At 35.8% G+C, this 26,525-nt stretch overlaps 1 protein-coding gene across 2 annotated transcripts; it reads right to left on the minus strand.

Moving 5' to 3' along the window:
- Positions 1-723: 723 nt before the first annotated feature.
- On the minus strand, positions 724-26,090 carry LOC128673435 (poly(A)-specific ribonuclease PARN-like). 2 transcript variants are annotated; one of them, XM_053751269.2, is made up of 16 exons: positions 25,851-26,090; positions 25,426-25,776; positions 24,947-25,076; positions 24,052-24,207; positions 23,018-23,150; positions 22,141-22,262; positions 21,644-21,762; positions 21,127-21,351; positions 20,621-20,707; positions 20,168-20,316; positions 19,727-19,761; positions 4,577-4,605; positions 2,895-2,983; positions 2,207-2,317; positions 1,926-2,021; positions 724-852 (listed from the first exon to the last, which is right to left on the minus strand). In XM_053751269.2, exons 1-16 carry the CDS (start codon positions 25,867-25,869, stop codon positions 748-750), a joined length of 1,956 nt encoding a protein of 651 aa, XP_053607244.1. In that variant the 5' UTR covers positions 25,870-26,090; the 3' UTR covers positions 724-747. The 2 variants fall into 2 exon arrangements, with proteins under 2 accessions (XP_053607244.1, XP_053607245.1); XM_053751270.2 differs by having other exon boundaries at positions 1,929-2,021; positions 25,851-26,003.
- Between the last annotated feature and the right edge of the window lie 435 nt (positions 26,091-26,525).

The following is a 26,525-nucleotide window of genomic DNA, read 5'->3' on the forward strand; positions in this document are numbered from 1 at the left end:
GTGGAGGACAACAATCTAAGCAAAATACAACACGTATAAGACGAAAGTTTAAACATAACTTATCACTAGCAAGCTCGCAACATAACACTTTTATTATTCAAAAGTGTATGAGTTCGAGCATATAAACAAGTGAGGAATGAAAAGAATAAGACTTTATCCTATATCACTCGCTATCATCGCCACGATTGTACAGAGTTTCGAATATTCTGTATAAGAATATTTTGAGTTGAATATGTTGAGGTGTTAAAACGACTTGTTGTACGACATAACCAATCGAATCAATGTACATCTATGCCCGGCGTTGGTAATTAAGTCCCGTGAGCGACACGCTCGCATATAGGTTTTAATTGGAACTGTAAGATATATTAAATTAATAATTTCTATAGTTAAAGCATTATGTACCCACCGTACTTACTGTTCTGCGTATTTATGAATAAATAAATAAATATCTGGGCAGCCACCTAGAATCTCTAAAGTATTTGATAGATAAATACTGTTAAAAATTGTATAATTTTTTACCAGTACCACGTGGGGCCGACTTTGGCCGTTTCTTATATTTAATTTGCACACAATATTTTTTTTCACAGAAATATTACGTGAACTATTTCGATCACGAGAATGGTGTTTGAAAAGTTTTATATCTGTGTCATCTGAGGGCATATCCAGTTTCTTCCTCAGCCAAAGACCGTCGGTGCCCAGGGTCCGTGAATTAAAACACAAAAGTAAGTGGTAATCAACATTTATTCCTTAAAGCCAACTGTCGCTCTCCTTGAACACAGATACGGTGCGGGGAGCTCCCGCGAACACGTCTTCCGACTGCGGCTTTGCTCGCTTGGCCCTGTCGCCTTTGTCCTGCGGTAAAATAAAAGCTTTTATTTAATTTCACCTGTCCCGATGTCTGTCTGTCCGATTTTATTTTGTCACGCGTTGAATGCAACAAGATCTCTTTGACGACAGTAAAAGCTTGTGTTTTGGAGAAAATTACTTTTTTAGACTTGTTCTAGTAATACCAAAGCCCTTCGAGCGAGGGTCTATATGAAGTTTCTATCTGCAGTGTTTGATTAATTCGTAAAATGTCACTAGGAGATTGACCTAATAAACATAAAATAAGCCCAAAAATCATTAATATTTTATGTTAGTAAAATATCATATATGTACTAATTTATTAATTTATATTCCAGAATAAATAAATAAATTTTATATTGCAATTAAAGAAATTATTATTTTAGATAAGATAGATAAGACATTTATTCATATCAAAGTGGACACACAATAAAAAAAACGTGTTGCACTCCGGGAGCGCCGGCAGAAGTGAAAACTTTAATATTAACAGAATCAGAGGGGTTGGTGCGGGTTTGCATTTCACTTCTCATTACATCGAATCGATTCGAACCAGACAGCGAACCAATCACATTGCAGTGTGGTTGTCGTTGCGTCACAATGGCGCAATGTGACCGGTTCGCTGCGTCTCACTTCGAATAGGTTCGATGGTGAAAAGAAGTGAACCCGCACTTGGCCTTTAGGTCACGTGTCCTGACGCGAATTTAACATTTTTCACCCATCACAAAAAGTGCACAACGGCGCTAAAGATTTTTTCACTTCAAAAAGTAAACACATAATAGAACACAGTTTACAAAACAATAAAATCACGTGCCGCAGTGATACAAATGGGTAGTGTCTCAGTGCATCTTCTACTCAAAGAACCCCTGGGTTTACCATCATCTCTTAACGCGATCCACTTTGCGACCAAATCTGCATCGCAAACTCTTACCAACTTTAAGTATGAATGCGATTCATTTTAGATTCTTAAATTGAATTGAGTTGCATTGGAATTGTTCCGTAAAAATTGATGGTAAGACGAAGTGATCAGACAACCACCAGAAGTGCACGGACTTGCGGGAATAACGAATTTTTTCAAATATTACCACGTTTTCTGGAGTGATATCTTCAATCTTCCATTTATCAAAAGAAGCGGAGTTTGTACGTAACCGACTCTTCTTCGTAGCTGGCTGTGATGATACCTGGTGACAGAACGATAAATCTATACTATCCTACTAATAATAAATTGCGTAAGTTTGTGAGGATGTATGCGTGTATGTTTGGTACTCTTTCACGCCAAATCTAGTGGATGGATTGTTATGGAAATTTGGTACACAGGTGGTACAGGTTTGGTGGTATTTTGTTTGTTTTTGTAATGAATACATACCTCTTGGGCAGCTTCAGTAATCTTATGTTTTTCAGTCTCCTTGGAAGTGGACGTGCTGCGAGTCCTACTCTTCTTCGGCGAAGGAGCTGGCAGATCAACTGGTTCGTCCAACTAAAACAAAAAGTTATTAAAGCCACAAGTATTATTGCAGAAATTAAACAACCTTCAAATGCACTTTTCAAATAACATTTTGAGTTAAATAGTTGTATGAGCCATCACGCACACATTGATATAGAATAGGCAAATATTGCCTATTCTATATTAATGCTAGACTCTTTGATACAAATTACATTATATTGTTATCGCTTTCAACTATAGCCCGACCACTTCATGGGCGTTGAAAGAAATCGCAATTTATAAAAAAGAAAGGTCGGACAGTGGCCTAAATGGTCATCATGGCGTATTGCTACACTGGAGGTTCCGGGTTCGAACCCCGGTTAGGTCAAGATGGAAAATGATCTTTTTCAAATTGACTTAGGTCTTGGATGTTTATCTATATATGTATATGTTTTAGAATACAGTATCGTTGAGTCAGTATCCCATAACACAAGTTTCGAACTTACTTTGGGGCTTCGTCAATCTGTGTGATTTGTCCGTATGTTTTTATTTATTTATAATATACCTTGTATCAAAAAATTGTTAGCAGTGAGGATTTAATATTTATAGAACAAATTTCATGACTGTATACCTCTATAGTAATTTTTTCGACAGGTCGCTGCACAGGCGCGGGCGACGACTGAGCGGAGCCGTTCCTTCTCCTGTGGTCCTCTCTCGAATCTATGGAATTGAGAACTTCTTCAGTGACATTGACAGACAACGACTAACCTGCCGCCATACGGAAAAATGTTCTTTTTTTCAATGGGAATGCCCCGCTTTAAAAAAGCTCTCGCAGATGGTACTATCAAAACGCTTTCGACATAGTGATATCGACATTCAAGTTTTCACAAAACGCTCAGCGCTTAAAAAATGTCGGAAATGAAACCACTGCCCTTTGAACGAGCGTTGAAAAACAGGTCGTGTGAATTAGCTTTAATATACGTATACGGAAATGTCTTTTAACTGATTCCGAATATTAAAAAAATCTGATGTAACTGTTATCACTGGTATAAGACCTATATTTGTTAATTGACGTCCTTGGAGAAAAGGTAAAGTTTGTTGCGCCGCTTCTTCATCTGCGCTTTGGAAGTCGGCAGTAGACTTAGTTTAAGTAATTTTTGACGTCAATAAGTGATGTAGGTTACCTTAAATTGAATAAAGAATTTTGAATTATCCAAAAAACTAGGAGAGCGAACTCTGCATGGCCTCCGACGCTCAGATGAAAGATTGTGAATGACATTTTTTTATTCGTATGACGGCATTTGTTTTGTCTAAATAACAGATCATGCACTACTACAAGTCAACTGAGTTTGTGTTTCAAAAATAGTAATGTAAGCATTTACTAATACACATATTATAACGACAAGAAGTACGTCACACTTTTATTTATTTAAATGCAATTTAAACTAAATAATATCGATCGATTAAAGTGACATTAAATTATTTAAATTATAGTATTTATCCCACGGGGTCTACCCTGTGGGAAAAATACTATAATTTAGTTTCGTTGACTCTAATCAAGGGTTGCGAAACGCGAAGGCCTGGGCACGATTCTCACGCAATCAATTTGTCCAATTCTTTTCGATGGTTTTAAGTCGTTTTGACGTGGATACTTTGTATACCTTCAAAAACAATTTGAGAAAACTAATTACTGAAACTTCGACTGCGTGAAAATCGTCGCAGAGTTTGGGCTTAAGTATATACCATAAAACGGAAAAGACATCGGTCTTTTCCGTTTTATGGTGATGATGCTGATGGATGAAATTGATGCAAGTATTTGGGCAATGTTAATGGAATAGCTTCGACGTTCGCCTTTTCCCAGACATTAGCTTAACAACTAGCGTGCAGATTTCCTCACGAAGTTTCCCTTCATCGGAAGCAAAAATTAAAATTGCCATATGGCAATCTGACTCATATGAGTCAGATTGCAAGTTGGTACATAAAAATGACATCTGAAGCAACATTTTAGAAAAGTGAAAATACTGACGTCATAATCCTCAGCACTCGAATATATCTCCTGATACGCGTAAGCAATAAAAAAAAAGAAAAATATCGTAATCAAATCACTCGTCGTATGGTGTTTCATTTCTTAAACACCTTTATATATTTTGGCATATGGGTTATCATGGCGACCACAAGGCAACAAATTAAACTTAATAAAAATCATGTAATCTTTATGTATCTCCTACATATATGATGTGAATGATTTTCTAAAGCATTGTGCGATAAAGTTCCAAGCGATTAATGAAAATTTGGTAGAAAATTCATGTTTACCTTGTCTTGCAATTGTGTTGGATGTGCGCCTGAAACAAAGAAAAACATTCAATTAATAATATATATTTTTTTAATTAAATAAATAAATATATTAGGATGAATCACACAGATTGAGCTAGCCCCAAAGTAAGTTCGAGACTTGTGTTATGGGATACTAATTCAATGATACTATATTTTATAACAAATACATATATAGATAAACATCCAAGACCCGGGCCAATCAGAAAAAGATCATTTTCCATCATGACCCGACCGGGGATCGAACCCGGGATCTCTCGGTTCAGCGGCAAGAACTTTACCACTGCGCCACCGAGGTCGTCAAATTCATATTTTTCTCTGTCAACTATCACAAATATTTATTTCTATCTCGTGTTATTTTTGTACGTCTGTCGTTTCTCCAAAACGCTTCGATAAATTCTGTTTTTAGGTTGTATTCCGTTAGGTCTTATATAGCCGCACACTAGTGCTACCTTTATCAATATATTTGCAAAAAAGAAGTCATTGTGGGTTACATTCCACATAAAGGCCACGACCCTCTGCCATGAGGAATACAACTATTAATAGGTATACATACTTTGGGAAATCATTCCCAATTTTCTTCTTTAGCTGTTAGAGAGTGCCTTTAGCATGAAGCTCAACATTAGTTTGATAGTGCGTTTTTACTTGAAACAATAAAGTTTAATAAATACATTAAAAAATCGCAAACACTGAACGTAACAAAACACATTCACGCATAAAAAATAAAAACAAACCACACAAAACAGACCATTAAATCTATTGGACTCTCACCGACACCTCTAATTGGGACAAATTGTAAATCCACATTCGAAGTTTAAATACTGGCATTTAATTGGACGGCGATCGCCACATTCACCTGTCGCCGGACACTGGTTGGTGCCAAATTACGGACAGCGCCGGAGAGTCACGATCGGACGATACGCTTTTTAAAATACACCTAAACACTGCCTTATTCCGAGGTGAGAAAAGGAAATGTTATTAAATAAATAATAATATAGCAATATAGGAAATGTTATTAAATAAATAATAAATATTAGGACTAATCACACAGATTGAGCCCCAAAATAAGTTCTAGACTTGTGTTATGGGACACTAACTCAACGATACTATATTTTATAACATATAAATATATAGACAAACATCCAAGACCCGGGCCAATCAGAAAAATATTTTATAATATTTTATAATGAAAATATTTTTCTCTTCCTTCCATTTTCTCTTCTTTTATCGAACCCGGAACCTCTCGGTTCAGAGGCGAGCACTTTACCACTTCGCCACCGAGGTCGTCGTGTGTTGTGTGTGTGTGTGTGTAGGTACTGTTGTTATTTCGAGTTATTTCGATCCTCAGAACATTACGATCCAAGTTCTTGTCAAATAGTCGTTTAGTTCCACATTTTTTGATAATGAAAATATTATCTTAATTTCACACGTTATCCATTAAAATTCGACGACCTCAAGGGTCTTCCATTCCGCGTTCTAATAATTTTGCATGTACTTTAATGTCCTTTTTTTTTGAGTGCTTTTATATTTTCTGAAGTCATAGAATATTAAAAACAGTTTTAGGTCGAATCAATGCAATATCGATTGGGAAAAACAACAAAAAAGTTGATAAAGAAATGGTTGTAAAACCTTTAAAAGACATTAAAACCTAATATGTCAACAGACCATAAATTGACGTCAAATTACGACGCAGCTAATAAATATTATATATAATTCGTTTTAAAATTACATTTCATGAGATACAGCCCGCTGACAGACAGACGGACAGACAGCGGAAGCTAATATATATGTGAGTAATTGACATCATTAATCTACGGTGGGAAAGAAAGGAAACAAAGTTGACAATTAGTCGAGTCGTTTATCGATATGCGCGTGCGATTCATCAAAGTGTGTCCATAAAAGGATGCCGGCGCGCCTGCCGGGATGACACTCTTGAGCTCCTGATTGACTTGTAACTCGCGGTTTTTGCTCATAGCCCGCTAATAAGCTGTGTTCCCGCCACAACGAACGGCCCCCTTGGCGAACTGGGCTATGTTGAAACGCTTCCTTTAACTGCCGCGGTACTAGTTCAGTGCAGAGCGAAATGAAACGACACACTAAAAACATTTGTAAAATAAACGTCGACTCCCTTGAACTGAAGGGCTGCTGGTGTTTTGAAAGTGGTAGATGACATGACGGATAAAAATATAACCCATTAAATATTTGAAAGAGTTACATTACATTTTGCTATAATATTTAAGCAACTTAAATATAATCTGAACGCCTGCAAGAAATAGATTCAGAATCGAAAGCATCGTAAAGCTTCAAAATCGAAATTCATGTCTGTCCAACTCAATGAGTATGCTGAAAAAACATAATGTGCGACTTGAAAGATAATATAGTTTTATGAAAAAAAAGCTTTGCACAGTCTCCCTATAATAATAGGAAAAGCAAAAAATATATAATTATTAATTATTTATGAAACGATAGACTTTTAGCTTTTTACAGCTGATGCATCTACCTCTGACACGGCAGCGTTGAAATTTCTATAGGCAATTCACATTATAATATAGTATTTTGGTTTTATAAATGACTTAGTCTGCAGTTTGGTATAGCCCTAATTAGCGTTCAATTGTGAGACGATTTTTCAATGGGGACGCGCGGAACACGCACGACTTGGTTCTTTATAAGGAGCCGAAATGAAATAGCATAATGGTTAATCTAGTTAGATAAATCAATTGATCTACTCGTTTACGCAACAACATCGCTTTGTGTGCAGCGACATTTTGTGCAAGAAGCCGACTAATGCATTGACTGGCACTAACTACGTATGTCCTGGCAATATGTTACAATTTACCTACCATGTGTGTGTGTGTGTCTGTGTGTGTGTGTGTAGTTGATCGACGAAAATATGGACTTATATCTATATATTTTAAGGCCAATTGTTACTAACCCCTATGTTGTCTGAATTAAACGATTATTTATTATTATTATATCGCAGTCATCGTCACTTAACCATACAACCTAATGCTTCCTTACATCCTTACATATTACCTATATAAGAAAGTCTTCTGCCGAGTCTGTCTATTCGCGAGAAACTCATAAACTTACTGCAAGGATTTTCATGCTTTTACCAATAGTGTGTAAAGAATAACTATTCAATTCAATGTCTATTCAATTTTTAACACCTTTAAAAACTAATCCTTAGTTATGGGGTTCCAAACGATGGGTTTTGGCCCGGGTGATTACCCATCACTAATCCTTGTGCGGTTTTACTAATAGGTAGGAAATTTCATGAGGAAGCTACATACAATTTTTCCACCATATCGGTACCAGTTGCGGGGAGAACAATTATACAATAATAAATTGATGGAATTGGCAGGCTGACTGCAAATTCGACGGCCTCGGTGGCGCAGTGAGTGGTAAGGTGCTTGCCTCTGGTCCCGGGTTCGATCCCCAGTCGGGTCATGATAGAAAATGATCTCTTTTCTGAGTGGCCGGGTCCTGGATGTGTATTTATTATAAAATATAGTATCGTTGAGTTAGTATCCCATAACACAAGTCTCGAACTTACTTTGGGGCTAGCTCAATCTGTGTGATTTGTCCTAATACATTTATTTATATTTATTGAATACACTCACATCAACTCAGGACACACTCAACCCCTGAATGCAGACAGGTTTTTATGAGAATTTTAGAAAAAGGAATAAAAAAACTGTTTGCAAACTAAAAACAGATATTAATTAAACACCTTTTACAAGCTTTTATTTAACTATCAATGTATGTAATTGTGTATGTTCGGGTAGAATCTTGTAATTCATTTTTGAAGTACACATTTTTAACCGATTAATCTGAAAATTTCTACACTCGTTCAGCTTGGATGTCTTGGTCCTTTTCTATCATGAAAAGTGCCCAAATCCGCTAAAGAAATGTTCGCTTCAAAAAACCTTATTCAGACTCAAAATAAGCTCGCACGAACCTCGCTTTCTAATAGGACAACACCAAGCTCGTCCCATTATTTCAAGCGAACAACGGTCTACCAGGAAAAGTGTAAAAGACAAAATGTTGCGCTTGTCTTGTAACCCGATACGTAACCATCTGGGCGATGAGCCTGTAAATCGCTACCAGTATTTATTGTTGTACAACAACAACGGAGACTGATAAACCACATGGACTGGTCCCCACAACTAGTAAATTTGTATAGTTTGCTAACGAATTTATTTTTACAAAAGTGTAATTTTCAACACAAGCTTTTATCGTCGTCGGAGAGATCTTGTTACATTCGATATGTGACAACAAAAAAAATATAATTTCCGTGCTTTACCGTTGAGGAGTTCCCTCGTCCGTAACCGATCCTGGATGCACCATCAGTATATGCATTTCATAATAATACATTGTCGTCCAAACTAAAGGTGTAATGCATTTTTTTTTAATTGGACGCAACACTCGCAAGATTTGACACACATTGACATACCAAAAGTGTAAAAAGACAAAAACTAACAATTCAATTGCAATTTAAACCAATTAAATCACCACTGTTACACCAACTCACAATTTTATTCATTCTCATCGATCGAATCAGTAATAAATATTGTTTCCGACATACAAAAAATACAATATTTTTTTTTAAAGAACACAAAATTCTTACACTTTCGTCACTTTACATACTTGAGGTAGCAACATTTGTGAAAACCAATGCTCATTTATTCCCTCGTCTAGCTGATGTTGTATTGAGGAATCATCGAGATATCTATCGATTATGCATGCACCCATCAAAAACTGCTTTACTCGGTAATAGCATAGTATGTATAAGTATGAATAGATTGAATCAGTGATGATATGAATAAATAGGATAATGCGAAATTGCAAGTGACAGTACGAAATAGAGCTTACACACTATAATACCCCAGTTAAATGGGAAAAAGTCAAGAAAAAAAAAAATCCCGAGTTTCCTAAAAGCATCGAAACGAACGAGCGAATACATATAAACATATCTTTCACCAAAAATTTCAAAACCAAAACAACTATTATAGCAAAATTTTATAAAACACCCCTCCGATGATCGCCGTGTCAGCGACTCACGCGCACCGTCGCGTGCGCACCGCGATATTTAGTTTACATTGTCACTGGCTTAACACCCTTGTTCATCTTGCGCCGAGAAAATGTAAGTATTTTATTTAATCCCACTAATATTATGAGGCGAAAGTTTGTAAGTATGTTTATTACTTTTTTACGCTTATACGGCTGGACAATTTTTTTGAAATTTGGTATTGAGGTAGCTGATTAATATAAGGTTTTATAAGATGTAAGGATTACCACATAAAACACTTTTTATCCCGAAAGTGAGTTATTCCTGTAAGATTTGGTCAAAAAGTCTGACAGTCAATAGCGCTTATATGCATAAAACTACTTTTCTTATACAATTACAACGAATGATAAAACACCGGTGACACATCGGGGGGCAGACAATAATTAATAAATATCTCTAATTTTACTATATACATTCAGTAGTCACAATAATAAAAAACAACAATTATTTCTAATAATTATTTTTCTAGTGTAGCATAATTTGTATAGATTACTTTGTAGTGTGCGGTGTGTGTATGGTTTTCACCCTTATGAACAGCCATTGCAACTCGACAAGTAACATGCAAAACATCCTAGAAAGTATTTGAATGTGACCGACACTGAATGACGCGACCAGGATCTTGAAGCCATGGAGTTCTTATCCATGTCGACTCCACACTACCGTGGACCAATTCGCCAAACTTTGACGGACTCGGTATACATTGCTGGTTAATCATTGCGGTAAATAAAAGCGCTCATACAAACTACGCAATGTTCGCGCATTAGCGTCGGTAACCGTCCTAGCGCGACGGTAGTGTGGAGCCAGCATTTGAATCTTACACAATTTGCCCCGGACGCGTCTCTCCGTTGCATTACTTAATGAGACTTAGATACGATCTAGTCGGCGCCGCAAAGCGAATATAGTCTGTCACACACCCCGTTAGTTTGCCGATGACAGCCGGCGAGCGACAACTGTGAGCGATTCCGACTCGATTCGATGTCGATCGGAAGATATCGATGTGCGAATCGATCAGAGATTCCACGAGACACGGGTGAACGACGTGAGCTTGTCTGTCCCTTTAATTGCATGAATCATTTGTTAGTTAAAGTATTACAAGTATCTACTAGTGGTACATACATACATTCGTAAATGACCTAGAAAAAGGCGTTAGAATTCTCCATCTATCAATACCTCATAGCGTTAAAGCATCGGTTTTGGTACATAACTAAATGACGGATAAAATTGAGTGTATAGATAGGCCGTGAAACGCGTGCTCTTGTTGACCGAATGTGAACTGAATAATTTTATTTAAATGTAGCAAATAAATGTAAGAAAAATGTACTTTGCATTACTCATACAGCAGCTGCTAGCAGTGGGCGGAATGGACTAGACAGAACATTTTTCTTCAAATGACACCATGTTCAAAACCACAATTTCCAATAACTATGCCAGTCTACTAAATTGGTGAAAGTAGGCCCCCGCGCATGCGTCCAAAGACATATATGTTTAGACCGTTACAATTTTAATTAACTCGCAACAATCAACGAATCTGTACTGTAAATTAGGAACCTCCCAGGTCTTGTCGGGTTAGGTCCAATCTACAAACAAATGCATTACGACACGACTACTATATCTACACATTCTTACATACCGCCACAAAGTTACACATTCTCGTTAACCGGCGGCTGGGGGGCGATAAATCGCGAGCGTCGCCGGGCACCACCATTAGTATCACGTCAACGTATAATGCCGACTTCACTATCGCCAAATGCCGACACCAATGAAAGAACATTTCGTGGTTTGTATTTAGCTTTTATTTACTGCAAGGAACGACCAGCAATGTATGCCGAATCCGCCAAAGTTTGGCGATAGTGTATAGTCGACAATAAACGACTGCTCCTGTATGCGCGTGCGGCTTTTTTACTTCGCGAGCTCGCGATCGGCTAGATTTCCGTTAGGAACTCGACGAATAGCCAAAACTGTTAGAAACATATTATTTTTAGCATGGGCTTCTGAAGTATGATGTAACATTGGCTAACTCGCACTAACTCGCATAAGTACGGCCTGCAGAAAATATTATCAGTCTCGCAACAAAACCATGACTACAGTTAAAAAAATCGCTAAAACATCCTCACATTTTAAGATCTCTGACACGAGCTTAAATGGCATTTTATAGTTGTCAATAACTTTTCATTCTAAGTGAATATGTTTAGTAAGTGTTAATTCGTATTCTCCATTGATGTAAATTTCAAGTAAAACGATGTTGTGAATAACAACATATCTGCAGCTATGCTACAATTAAACCTATAGTGATAAATCAATATACAGTCACAGCTAATTTTAAAATATTTATGGTCACAAATTTCAGTACTAAGTTTAAGCGTTATATCATTTACCTGTTCCTTTCAGAATGATCTACCAATATAGCACGAGGACTTGATGAATTCATGAGATGGGATTAATTATGATTTTTCCCATTTTTTTTCACAAAGAAGATACAGAGCCAGCTTTTTGTTATTTCACAAAATGGCAAGTTGGTAAGCGCAAGCGCATTGTATTGTACGCGACATGCCGTTATTAAATACCTAAATAAGTTCAAATAAAATAAAGAATGTGAAAATATGCGCCGAGATCGAAAGATGTATTCTGGAAAATGAATGGCACAGTCATAGAAAATCTAAGTGGGATAAAAAAATGCTGTGTTCGTGACATTTCCGTTGGTGAGCCAAGCAGCATGCAATCTTATAGGAGTTTTGGTTGCGCCCGAGCTAGTAAATTTGCTTACTGTGTGTAAAGATACCACTGCGAAAAATTATACCACTAAGTGGTTCTATAGCCGTGGCAAGGATCCTTGCGACGCCGTCGACTTTGCGCGTGTGGACAATGACATTCCCGAAACTGATGTCGTATTCGTATTCCAAATACCAGTACCACAGCATATAAAGATTTCGGAATTTTCGCGTTGGCACCAGTAGAAGATCGATATATTAAAAATCGATATTGGTTATTCACAAATGAATATGCTATATACTCCATTCATTAACGTACTTAATCACCACTTATAGCACAAACAATACAAATACATTTTATAGCACAAACAAAACGCCACAAAATATTATCCTTCAGTGTTAATCCAACACAGAACCCACGCAACGAAGCCCGTCCATCATGGCGGCCTCCCTGCCTCTTAACTAGATATATGCCCATTCCTTTCACACACTGAGAAATGGTGTGTTTTTGTACTAATGAACAAGAGTAACACTAGTGATGTTATAAAATATACTTGGAATGTTTGCAGCGACGGTAATGCTGGTATGTATTATGGTGTTAAACAATTTAATGTCGCACTGGCGATGTAAACTTGAGTGAATCGACGATATTTTTGCTGTAAAGGGGTTTTTTCCTTTCTAGTCGCAAATGACTAATCAATAAGCGATTTGATTTGTTATTGCATACAACTTTTTATTATCATGTGAACGAAAATAATTCCTATTTTTGTTAACATAAACCAAGCAGCTGGTGCGAAAGTGGTGGTGTGGTGGTGTAATGGTTAAGACGCCCGCCTGTGGATCGAAAGGTCCCAGGTTCGAATCCTACTCGTGCCACATGAGTTTGTATACCAATCTAACTCATGTATAGTAGTTTTCATCGTCCACCACTTGCTTCCAATGAAGGAAAACATCGTAAGGAAACCTGCACACTGGTTGATTCTTATTAACTTGAGTATGAAATGGAGAAGGCAATGGCAAACCACTCCATTAATAATGCCTAGTTCTTGTGTGTGTTTCATTCCACGTAATAACCACGACCCTCAGCCATGAGGAATACGACTATGAAGAAGAGAAAGCCGAGCCAAGCAGGTGGTAGCTTTTTTAAACTTTGCTTAACACACTGCCGAGTTTCTATATGTATTTTGTACTAGGCGTATAATTTGCTTGCATTCAAATACAGCTTGGAGATATAATAAAAGCTGTTAATTATAATGCAATATACCAATAACACCACAAAACCTGACTGCCACACCCTGAGGTTACACTTTCACAACACAGGAAAACTATAATAAATACATTATAACTTCCATTTGAATTGAAACCTTCGGCGCCCATCGAAACTATTTGTAACCAGTACTGATTAAGGACATAATCGTACTCATTCGGAACCCAACTCGTCATCAAAAATGTTTTTCGTAAACCCTACACAATAATCGAGAGACACACAGCACACACAATATAGTCACAATCCAACAATGTGCAGTAAAGAGGACAGCCACACGAAGTATCATCAGCCGAAACATTCGCGTAGCATTAACACCGTTGCCGCGTCACGACCCTCTAAATCTCGCCGCGGAAATACCAACCGCTATCTGAGTGCTGCCCTGGTTTTTGGCGCGTGCGCGTTCATGACAAAGACTATTCACTAAGCAGAGGATAGCTCGTGTTATACGACTTATTTATATCAAATACTGGCTGTTAAAATTCGCGTGAGGAAAAAAATATTATTAAAAAGACATTGGACCTAGTGGAGATAAAGCTTGCACTGTCAGCCAAAATTCAACAAACTATGAAAAGAAATGATAAATTTTTATGTTAGCATCTGTGTCCGTTCACGTGTTAGTGAAAATGCAAGAACCCTCAACTACCAAATCATTAAAATTAATAAATGAAATAGTAGAGAAGGAAAAATAGGATCGACGACCTCCCACGCTTTATGAGTGATTCGAACTCAAAAAGTCTGTTTAAACCGTAGACAGAGCAGTTTCAAACCCAATCAAAATACTATATCTTCTATAGTCGGTGCAAACGGTGCAACGTAACTCAGCCATCAGATAGCATCGGCACGAGCGACGCAACGAGAATCAGAATGCATTGTCTACAGCGCGTCAAGTTGGCGAACTAACGTAAAAGTTGATACAATTTCCCATTTAGAACACAAGTGGCGCCCCCTCTAAAATGCCAAGTCATTATTTTGTAATTGTTTCATGTCACCAACGTATGTCGTGAGCACGTGTAGATTTTAAGTTATAAGATATAATAGTCGTTGTATGACGAAAGATTCGAGATATGAATGGAAAACTGTCAATATAAAACAAATATGATGGCGATTTAGTCTAAATCAAGGAATGTTATCAATACAATATAAAACGCAATTTAATCTATTCATGATGTAAGTTCTATTAAATTGCTACGCCGCTTGGTCACTTTCTTGAATTAATTGATTTATCCATCACTCTTTCTTGTAAATCATATAAAAAGTGATGAAAATTAAAAAGCGATTGTTTCGACAAAGTTCCACATATATCTAAATCACTGTAAACAATCTATACTATTATTATAAAGAGGTAAGCGTTTGTGAGTTTGTGACTTTGTGAGTTTGAGGCGGATAATCTCCGAAAATACCGAACCGATTTAAAAAAATCTTTCACCATTAGAAAGGTACATTATCCAAGATGCTATAGGCTATATTTTATTTCAAAATTCCTACGGGAGCGAAGCCCCGGACAACATCTAGTAATCAATACTTCTACTTGTGCTTTTAGAACTGAAGAAAGAAAATCACATGACTGAATTTACGGAAAATATTAAAATCAAAGTAGTTTTGTAAACAATATACACACAGTTCGTCACAGAAACGAAATCACTATGACTTGAAACAATTCAATCGAGCAAAAAGACAACAGCGAAGATCCCGGACGCGAGAATCATGTGGAGTGAACATTCAATATTTATTTAGATCCTTTTATAGCATGAAAAATCACGTAAATACTTGAGAATTATTCAAAGTTAATTTCAAACACAAAAAATGATACATTTTATATTGGTAGGTATATGCATGTCACACATGCTTAAACAAATACCTACTCCTGAACTCGAAAAAGGAATTGCCTTTTTAGTTTTTATGGAAATTGTTATTCTACCTTCTACCATCTAGGACTCCTAAGCCTTCATAGTTATTCCATAAATTTCTACGCTCAAAGGTCTTCTTTTTAGCGTGTCGACTCGGCGAATCATATTTGTGAAAACCAATAAGACGACACCGATACAGCAGTATCGCAAAGGTACAAAGTGATTAGAAGATAATTTTCTACTTTTGTCTGTGCAGAACATATCAACGAAAACTTTTGTCATACGTCCTATCATTTAGGATCTGTGGGACTATAACAAGATAAAAGCTACTCCATATGTTTGTATACTCCAAAGTGCGAACAGACGAACAGTAAGCCTTTGGGAAGTTTTGTCTGCTGCAACCGATATCTATGAAAACTTTGTCCTCTTATCTTCTAGTAGGATAAAGGCTATGTCTATTCCATAAGTTTCTACGCTCCAAGGTGCGAATAGACGATTATAGCGATAGTACCACGTGGGAGGAATCGCCATTGGGCCGCGCGGAGGGTATGTAAATTGCAGCCCATTACACCCACAGCCGCGCGTAAATTTGGTTGACATACCGACAATAATCTAGTGTTTGTATTGATGGTCGTTCTGAGACTTCTGGTGAGGATTGTGCAATAGTAATGACACTAGTAATGGCCTTTGTTGGTATTATAATGTACATATGCTACCCTTCCATACTAAGTTTTAATTTATTTGGAGTGCACTCAGGCAAATGTCATTAGAATTTACTACAATCTGGACAAATTTTGAAATTAAGTAGAACATAACCTAGATAACTATATACACAACACTTGACCCCGCACACTAGCGTCACCACATATTAATAAATTGATATATCAATTTATTTTATTACTTAGCGGAAAAAAAATTGTATGAAATTGTGTGGCCGATGGACAGACAGAAAAGAACATAAACACAGCCGGAACCGTAGATATAAACTATTGTAACAAAAGCAGTCGTTAAAATCCATCAATCCACTTTGGCCCCGCCAAATTGATCCATCCGCCTTACACACCAATAAGGTCGATACCTAATAGTTTCCCCTATATAAAATTCCATACATAAATTCTTAAGCAATACCGAACCAGGTTAGTCCAAACTAAATGAGAATAAAATATCATCTCACTTGTCCGCTGGATGCAAATGCGCGCGCATTAAAATGCAAGATGGCGGAAGCGCGCACGCGCACGCGAGGTCGGGAGGTCGCTGGTCCACGCGCCATTGTCCGCGCTACCGACTACGGTGTCCATTTAAATTGTTTTGTTCGGATTATTGTATATTCTGTGGTTTAGGACAGGCGATTTGTTCTTTTGAGTAGGCTCTTTGTTAAAAGCATATTGTCCAATGTAAGCGATTCGTCTGAGCGCATAGAAAGGTCAAATTTGAGCATAAAAAAGGGCAAGCAGCATTAAGTTGAGATGATAAACTTTGTGGCAGCGATCTCTTTTTTATATAAAAATAGTGATACGTTTATTATCTCCTTAAAGTGCTCGTACGGCGAAACCTGATTAATTCCGTAGGTTTGAGTGAATATGGTTTGAAAATCCAAATTTACTATCGAAAGTCATTCAAGTGTGTGAATACATTAATAATATTTTTTTTAAATAAATTTGTTGTTCTTCCACTGTAATTGCAAGTAATAAATAAATATCCCGCTGCAGTCAAACCCGTTGACACCCTACAGATATCTTCTCACGATCCGCAACATCTCACAATGGCTCCAAACCCAGCCGCGTTACAACACAGGACTGAGCGGAAATTTTGCTAATCAATTGTTTTACACAACGCTTATTTTAGAAAACAGAGATAACCGGACAACATTTTAGCCCGTCAGGATAAAAAAAATGTAACACTAAACAAAAGGCAGATACTTGTAAAAGTCATGCCAGATACCTTTAGGCGACTTGAATAAAATCTGACACCAGTGTTAGCAATAACGCATTCGTTATGATGACTATGCTTAATTACATACATAAATAGTTTATCTTATGTACACCATATATAGCCAAAGGGTACTTGGCAAATTCTATTATCCGAGATATTTGAGATTTTGTGAAAAACGGTGGATAATTGGCATTTTGCGATTTAAATTGATTTTAACGCAGCTTGCAAAAGGCTACGTTTTCATACAATAAACATCTTTAAATTAAAGTGTGAACATTAAATATTTTTTTCCAATAAAAGTGAAATTATTTTTTGTTTATTCCATATGATCAACCAACTATTTAACTAGGTATCTACACACAGCCTCAATTCGATACCACTCAAGTGGTACCTAAACGCTTGGAACGACACATATAAATATTTACTTATTATTGCAAACCTGCACTTCACCCTCTCAATATAAATTTAATTATGTTTAATTATGCCAAAAAAAATTAAATAACCAATTATTAATAGATATTTTTGGATTTCGATTTTTTATGTTTTGACTATGCACATAAATTCAAATTCAAATCAATTCAAATTCAAAATTCTTTATTTACTAAACCAAAACTTTTGAAAAGATTTTGAAATTGGATACTTTCTGTGGAGTCAATTAGAATGTCAATGTTAAAATCTCCGCAATTAACTTTTTTTTACTTTGTGAAGCTAGTATGAGAACATCTTCCATTACTTTTAAAAAATCTTTAAGTTTACTAATGGGTGGGCTGTACACACAAATAATAATATGGTCCTCAAGCTCAGCACAGGATACCTCAGCACAGCGCTCAAGAGAAAGTCTCACTATATCTGTTCGCTCTTTACTGCGTAGACCATTTTTTACATAAATAACTGAACCGCCTCTAGTTATACACTTTCTCTTAAAGCAGCTTACAATATTATAGTTGTTTAAACTGATCATCATATCACTCTCTAAGATCCAATGCTCAATAAGTTTTTCTAAAAACAATTCAACAATTAATTCCTTGCCAGGAAGACCTTCTAGGTTTTGGTGTACTATTCTCAGTTCATGACCTTCCTATTGTCTGCTTATCTAGTTTAAATCTAATTTATCTACAGAGTTACCATCACAAAATATTGGCAATTCTGTAGAAGTTTCCTTATAGTTTTTTTGTTTACAATGTAAACTCGTCCAAAAATTAATAGTATAAGCTACCAATGTAGCAAGTTTCCGTCTATGAAACTTGGAGAGATAAATATTCTTATCTTTAGTCATTAAACATTCACCGATAAAATTATTAGTGTCAAAGAAAACTAATTTACTATCATGACAACATGTCCCACTATGTATTAGATTATTAAAATAGTGAATGTTTTTATTCTTTGATGGAGGCTGGCAACTAAGATATGGGAAGGCGCAAATTATAACTTTATATACATTTAACTTATTCAAACTATCAAGACCACAAATTATATCTTTTTTACATAAATTATTACAGTTACCTATAAGGAGTACTATAGTTGAGTTTCTGTTAAAGGTAGTCGCTCTGATATTCTCTATTATATCGGTGTAGGATGCATTAGGCAGACAATAGTTTGTAACATTCTCTAGGTGTTGGTTGAACAAGTAACCCATATTACGCCCTACATTATCAGAAAATATCAAAGTATTATGAGAGTCATCCGCGTCAGCACAGCAAAACCTAACCTAACCTTAAATACGAACTACCTACTAAGAAATATTTTATCAACTGTTATCGAAAGTATCAAGACAAAGTAAGTTAAGTGTCCGGCAAAACGAGATAATAGTGTTCTAACTTGTATTAAATGATGTAAAAGACTGTGATTACCTTGTAAGAATAAATACATATAATTATTGCACACAAATATCTACAAATATATTCACTGAATTATTATTATTAATTATTACTTGTATTTTAAAGATTTATGCGCTTTTATTATTTATTTACAATTATTAAATACGGAGCCATCAATTTGACAAGTAAGCTCCAGTGTTGCCATCCGCCAAAAAAAAAACATATTATGTATTAGTAGGTAATGATAGCCCCATTTTATTTTTTGGCATAATTAAAAATGTATGGTGTATTTTCACACACTCGTGACAAAAAATTTAAACGAAGTAAGAATCTAATTTCCTTAAATTCACCAAAACCTCATAAAAACATAACGAACCAAATACAAAAGTCGTATCAAGTAAACTATGACGCGGCGACATTTCTAAGAAATCATGTCACAACTGGCTTAAACTTGAAATAAATAAAAAATGCTAGGAATAATGTGAATACATACATTAGGATTGTCTTCGGCGTCAACTGGTGGTCACTCTGTGAACAATAAACCCGTTTTATTTCAGTATTCAGGTTATGCTTGCGAGTACATATGCATATTTCCCAAATATGTATATGTACAACTATAATTACGTACACTTTTAGTTACACCTATAAGTATTTATGTGAATGAAGAGAAATAAACGTTTATTAGAAAGAGAGGTATAATATATTTCTTTTTCTTATTTTTCTTTTATATATTACTAGCTGCCCGTCCCGGCTTCACACGTAAAACATGATAAATTATACACCTAAACCTTCCTCTGGAATCACACAATCTATTGGTGAAAACCGCATGAGAATCCATGTAGCAGTTTTTGAGTTTATCGCGAACAAACAGAGAGATGCGGCAGAGGACTTTAATTTATAATATGAAAGGATAAGGATATAGCTTAAAAAATACCTTGGCTTGCAGCCCCTTGTGTACGGCGAAGGGCACAAGGCTGACCTTGTCGTGCCCTGACAGAGCCTTCATCATGTCCCGACACCGCTTCCTGTTCGCCAGCGCCACGTACGCGTGAGTGTCGTCCAGGAATTGTACTATTATTTGACCTGTCAAAGCAATAACTAATGTCAACACGCTCTCTCTCACTCTCTCTACCTCTCTCTCTTATCCCCGCTTTCTTACTTTTTGTCTCCACCATCGGCAGCCCTAGATTTTAGACCATTGACCATTTAAGGTCAACACGCTCACTTTGAGAAAACTCGCCTAGCGTGTTTTATTAAAACATAAATAATATATAAACATAAAAATGCATAGTGGATATATGGCTAAGAATCCTTGATTTAAGCATACACTGATTCAAACACGATTTAGTAAAAAAATATAAATGGAATCAAAAGGACTTGGCCTTACCAAACGGACTGAATAGCTGATTTATCTCATTCCTCTGCCATTCCTTCGGAAACGTCATGTAGAACACGTGCTCTCGGGACGGTGTGGCTGCGGGGGAATAACGTCGTTACGAATATATTACATTAAGAAAAAGGAACACTCTAGAATAAAGATGTTTACAAATATATTTTTTTTAAATAAAATGATTAATAAATATACTAATGTAGCATTTTAGATAAATAAAAATATTATTCATATTTTATTCAAATGTTAGAAAAGAAACAAAATATATTCAGGTAGGTGGCTCAAAGTCTTTAACCATCTGTAAGGAAAACCAGTACCCCAGCAATGGGGCCGTTTAAACGGCTGTTGATGATGATGATGTTTAGGTGTAAAATAAGTTTGCAAAATAGGTCTCTCTGGATTCTTTCTCTTCTAGAAACAGCTTATTAAATATAATATAAAATATCACAAAAGCCTATTATTCCAAAGCACATGAAAACAAACTAAAAGAATATTATACTCACGATCATCTCCCTCTAGATTCATATAAGGCGAATCTTGCCTCGCCGTCTTAGCTAAGAACAGCTTGTTAACAAAAGGCTTTAAGTGCGCGTCCGCTTGCACAGCGCCGCAGCCGGCCGACAGGTGCGAGCGCATCGCAAGCAAACACGCGCCAGTCACGAATGCGTCGTAACCAGCCTCGTGCTGCTTGGCGTCCGCGCCCGCGTAGCCCCGGCCTGGCTCCGAACCTGCCAGAAAATTCCGTTCAAATATTGAAATTATAAAAAATATCAAATCAACCAATGATATCTTCGATTTAGAATGTGGACGTTATGCTGAAAAGCTGGCTGAAAATAATAAAAAAGAAACAATTTTCAAGACAATTTGAGTGCATTCATTTTCTAAAAATTAAATTCGAATATCGAAATGTAATAAGTGCGGTAAATATAAATAGAGAACGGCTAAATCGTGCAATCTTTTTTATGATATTTGACCATTCCACAATTGTCATAATGCTGCTATAATATTACTAAAACTTACCAATTTTGGGTAATGAAAAAGGTTCCTCTGATAATGATAGATACAAATGCTGCAATACATTTGAATTCACTTTATCCTTAAATGGTGGCATACTCGACATATATTTAGTGTCTAATATCCTGAAAAAAATATATTAAAGTAAGGGGTTAGATAAGACCAGAATAGGTACAATGTAATCAGTTATTTGAAACAATACTAGCGACCCGTCCCGACCGCAAGAAAATCCATCCAGTAGTATTTGAGTATTGTAAACAAACAGACAGACAGATGCGGCAGAGTAAGCAAGGTATTTTATAATATGTAAGGATAATGATTATGTTATCCTAATAAATAAAAGTTTGGAAATAAAGTCTCGATTATAAAGGTTGGAATTAATTTAGTAGGATGTATAAAAATATCCCAACACACAGGTAAAATACCATGGCATGGCTTGAACCGATTGTAATTGTATACAGATATAAAGCATTTTTTTTAAAGATATGTTTCTGTAAACATACCTAGGAAACATACAATGTGCGAACTCTTTGAATGTGTCGTAATCAGATGGCAAATCTTGAAAGAAATGGCTTAGTGTATGCAACATGTCTAGCAACATGTTATGTCCAACAACTAGTTTGCCCTGAAATAAATAACGCATTCACTTTAAGAAATCACGCCTAGCGTATAGCGAACAGAACTGAGGGCGAAGTGCGGGTCACATCTCACCATCGAATCAATTCAAATTGTCACGCAGCTAACCAATGACATGGCGGTGTGGTTGTCGTCGCGTCACAATGGCGCAATGTGATTGGTTCCCTGTGTCTCATTTCATATCGATTCGATGGTGAGAAGTGAAATGCTAACCCACACTGGAGTGTGACACACTCGGCACGTTTTCGCGTAAATGTATTGACATTATATACATAGTTGTACACATTGTATCATTACAATGTAATGTACAATACACTATATACAATCATAAATTTCTTTTAGTTTGGATAAGAGTTTAGAGAAATATGAACCATCACATTTTTTTGTAATATATTTTTTTAAATTAGTTTTGGTATACCGCAGCTATTCTCACTGAGCCTTGAATAATTTCATTATTTTTTACTATAAAAACAATCCACATAAAGCTTTCGTTTCATGAAACATAAAGTTAATCTAATAAGTAATGAAAAATAAAAAAAATTAAAAACAAAATATTAGATACATATTGTTTTAAAGCGCACACACCAAAGCCCCCGACCCGCCGACACAACCCGGCGGCCTATGTCGAAAGAAAAACCTATGTCGACAAAAAGTTGTCGACATATGACCGACGGTGGTCGGTCATATGTCGGCGGCTTTGGTGTGTAGTGTGCCTAATGGATAGACAAGTAAATGTGGACTTACAGATTGACTGATCATTCTAGCTACTTTGGAGAAGCCGATTGCTTCCTCAAAATCATCCCATTCCTTCTTCACTCTCATCATTTTCTTGTTATTTGTGTCATTGGCTGATTTGATCCTAGTTACTATTAAGACTCTGAAAAAAGACGAAATACACTTCAGTTTCATTGTCACCATTTCTTTCTATCAAAATAATAAAAAGCGACAGATGGAAATAGATATAAATACATCAAAAGGGGTCAAATAAAAATAACAGTTGAAGTAAATTTCGAAAATTAATCAAAATCAAATCAATTATTCAGAAATTAGGCTTTCACAGGCACTTTTTCACATCATATCCTAAATCGAATGATATTTACCAAAGCTACAAACTACTAGCATTTCGGAACGACCACTGCTGAGAAGAAATTCCGAAAGAAACTCATTCAAACAGTGTTGGTCCCTATTACGCCAGAAGGGCTTACAATTTTTTAAATATAAATTTGTATAATTTTTTATCAGTAATATAACAATGTACACACATAAATGTATGTACACAATAAAGTACATTTAAAATCAGATTGAAAATAAATTAAAAACTTATGTAAATAAATCTAGATGACATGGTTTCAGTATGGAAGGACTGATCAGCCGTCTGGTGCTCGCACAGAAGTCTCCAAAAAGTGTAAAGTATGTGACTGCACAATAAAATTTGAATGATAAAGTCAATAATATTTATGTTTTATTTTGTGTGAAAATTACATTCGTATTTACTTATTTTAAACAGCTTTGCTCAGGTAAAAACATTATAAGTTACATAAACCTTCCACTATCTATTGGTGAAAACCACATGAAAGTCCATGCAGTAGTTTTGGAGTTTACACAGTTAGACAGATGCGGTAGAGAACTTTGTTTTATAATATGTAAAGATAATATATTTAACATGCAAAAAGGATTTTAATTTTGAAATAATGAATTGAAATGGCATGTCCGCAATAAATTTAGTTTAACTATTTACAATGAATTGTGTAGAAGGAAATGAAATTGTGAAATTGTACCTTTCCTTATTATCAAGAACTTTGGCTTCCACCAAAACTTCATCTTTGAACTTGGAGCCGAGCTCTTGGAATAGCAACCTCCTTATGAACGGATTACACCGGTCTATGGTCATCTCTTCCTGATCATTGTTGTCTATGAAATCTTTGACTTTTTTGCTAGTGGGGAAAAAATCATACATTAATATTTAAATACAACTATTAAAAGGTAGTTTCTTTATACACTTGATAGAAAATATGTTTTTTTATATTTGCGAAAGAATTGCCTTTCACTACATACTAAACAAAGTTATTCTTCATAGTTGTATTCCTCATGGCTGAGTGTCATAGTTATTACGTGGAATGAAACGCACATAACAACTTTCTTGGCATTATTAATGGAGTGGTTTCTTCATTTCACACATAAGTTAATAAGAATCAACCAGTGTGCAGGTTCATCAAAGCAAGTGGTGGACGATGAAAACTACTATACATGAGTTAGATTGGTATACAAACTCATGTGGCACGAGTAGGATTCGAACCTGGGACCTTTTGATCCACAGGCGGGCGTCTTAACCATTACACCACCACCGCTTCTTCATACATAACAAAGTTACATAACATTTATTACAAAATTACAATGGATAAAAATATAATAAATAACCCCTTTAAAATAATTTTCCTTCTTCATCTGATTAACCTTTTGTACATTTCCACCAATTTAAATTGTAACCATAGCCTCCCTAACAATGACATAAACAGTGCCAATTAACTTTTGGTAAAGTTTTTTGTTTGCAGTAATGATGTTATGACGCCTCATAAGTAACTTCTCTTTTCTATTAATTGTAGTGCATATGTTGCAGCCATCTGGTTAAACCAGCCATTTAATTGGAAGACTACCCGGTTCTGCGACACACACCAAATATCCTCAATCTGTTGCTTATTCTCATCAGGTACAGGGATGTGCTGGCGTTCACTGTCACTGCTCTGCTTTTCCAGGATTCTTGCCCGCATGTGCTGCTCTATGGGCTCTGTTGCATATGATATACCTGGAAATTGGATTAAGTGTGTTAAAACATAATTGTCATATGTTATCCTAGTCCCCAAAAGGCATGTGAAATGATGAGAGATGAGTGGTTGTTTTTAAACAACCAATGAATTCAATGATAGCTGTCACATAATATAGTAATTGGTTGACAAGGAACTGGTTAATAAAAAAGTAAACTTTGCTACATTTAAAAAATTAGTGAAAAAAATTTACAATTGCTCATAAACTAATTAGAAAATGATCCTGCTCATCTTTATGCCTATTATGCTGCTGAAACAACAAATATTATTAATGCTCAGAAGTTGCAAATTCTAATTTCATGTTTAGTTATAATCCAGCAAGATCCTTACCATCCTTGATCCATTTATTGAAATCAAAACCTTGAGCAGCAAGGAAATCTAAACTGGAACTTTGACAAAGAAATATCTTTTCAAGAGCATAGTTTCCACGAGGAAATAAGTAAAAATTATACGCTTCATTTTTATATTCATTCTTATCTGCATCCCAAAAGAAAGCACACAATCCATATTGAGTTAACAAAAACTCTGAACAACCATTCAAAATCGTAGTATAGTACTCAGATGGAGAATCAAATAGAGACACGTCCCGGCCTTTATTGAGACCCGTAAATTCTGCGTCTATTACTAGAAAATCCGCTCTTTCTATAGACGCTTGTATCAGTGGCAAAGTTTCCTTAAAATCTGAAAAATTAACGAAAAATCAAAAAACCCTCTTCCAAAACACAACTGTGTATGTTAATGTATGATTTACTGACTTTGCCGGGTCACCTCCATTATAATAAAGTAAAAAATATAATTGAAGCTACTTGATTACGATTCTTTTAGTCATTTATGCAGTCAATTATCTATTAAAAATAATCAAACTATAAATAAAAATATCACTAGTTTATCTCTTTTCCCCGCGCGGTAGAAACCATTTGACGATTTGACAAATGGTTTCTACCGCGTGACAAGACATGACAATGACAACATGACACTAATTTGACAGTTACTACAGCATTGCCAACCGTATTTTTTTTTTAATTTCTAATTATACCATCAGCTTTTTCCTCGGACTTTTTCATGCCTCCTCAGGTCACTTTTCCTCACAGACATTCAATATAGATAAATTAAATGTCTGTGATTTCCCTATGGACTCATAAAATAAAATATCAGACTCATTCTACGCTTGCCAAAAAGAAGTTTCTTTGTAATGTATTACGAATACATAATAATTGCCAAAATAATGGCATTGAAAATCTATTTGCGTGCGTTGTTATAAAGGTAATAATTCTACAATGTCTGCATGTAGAAACCAATAACTAAAGTTCCTAAAATAATGTACTCTGTAGCCTAAAATGTGGTACAAAACTTTTTGCCATCCCTTTTTAGCATACTGTTAGTGTCATAGGCGAGAAAAAAATAGCTCCGACTTTGCTCATTCGTAAGCA

The sequence above is a fragment of the Plodia interpunctella genome, chromosome 11 (genome assembly GCF_027563975.2).
Source record: "Plodia interpunctella isolate USDA-ARS_2022_Savannah chromosome 11, ilPloInte3.2, whole genome shotgun sequence".
In the NCBI taxonomy this organism is placed as follows: Eukaryota; Metazoa; Arthropoda; class Insecta; order Lepidoptera; family Pyralidae; genus Plodia; species Plodia interpunctella.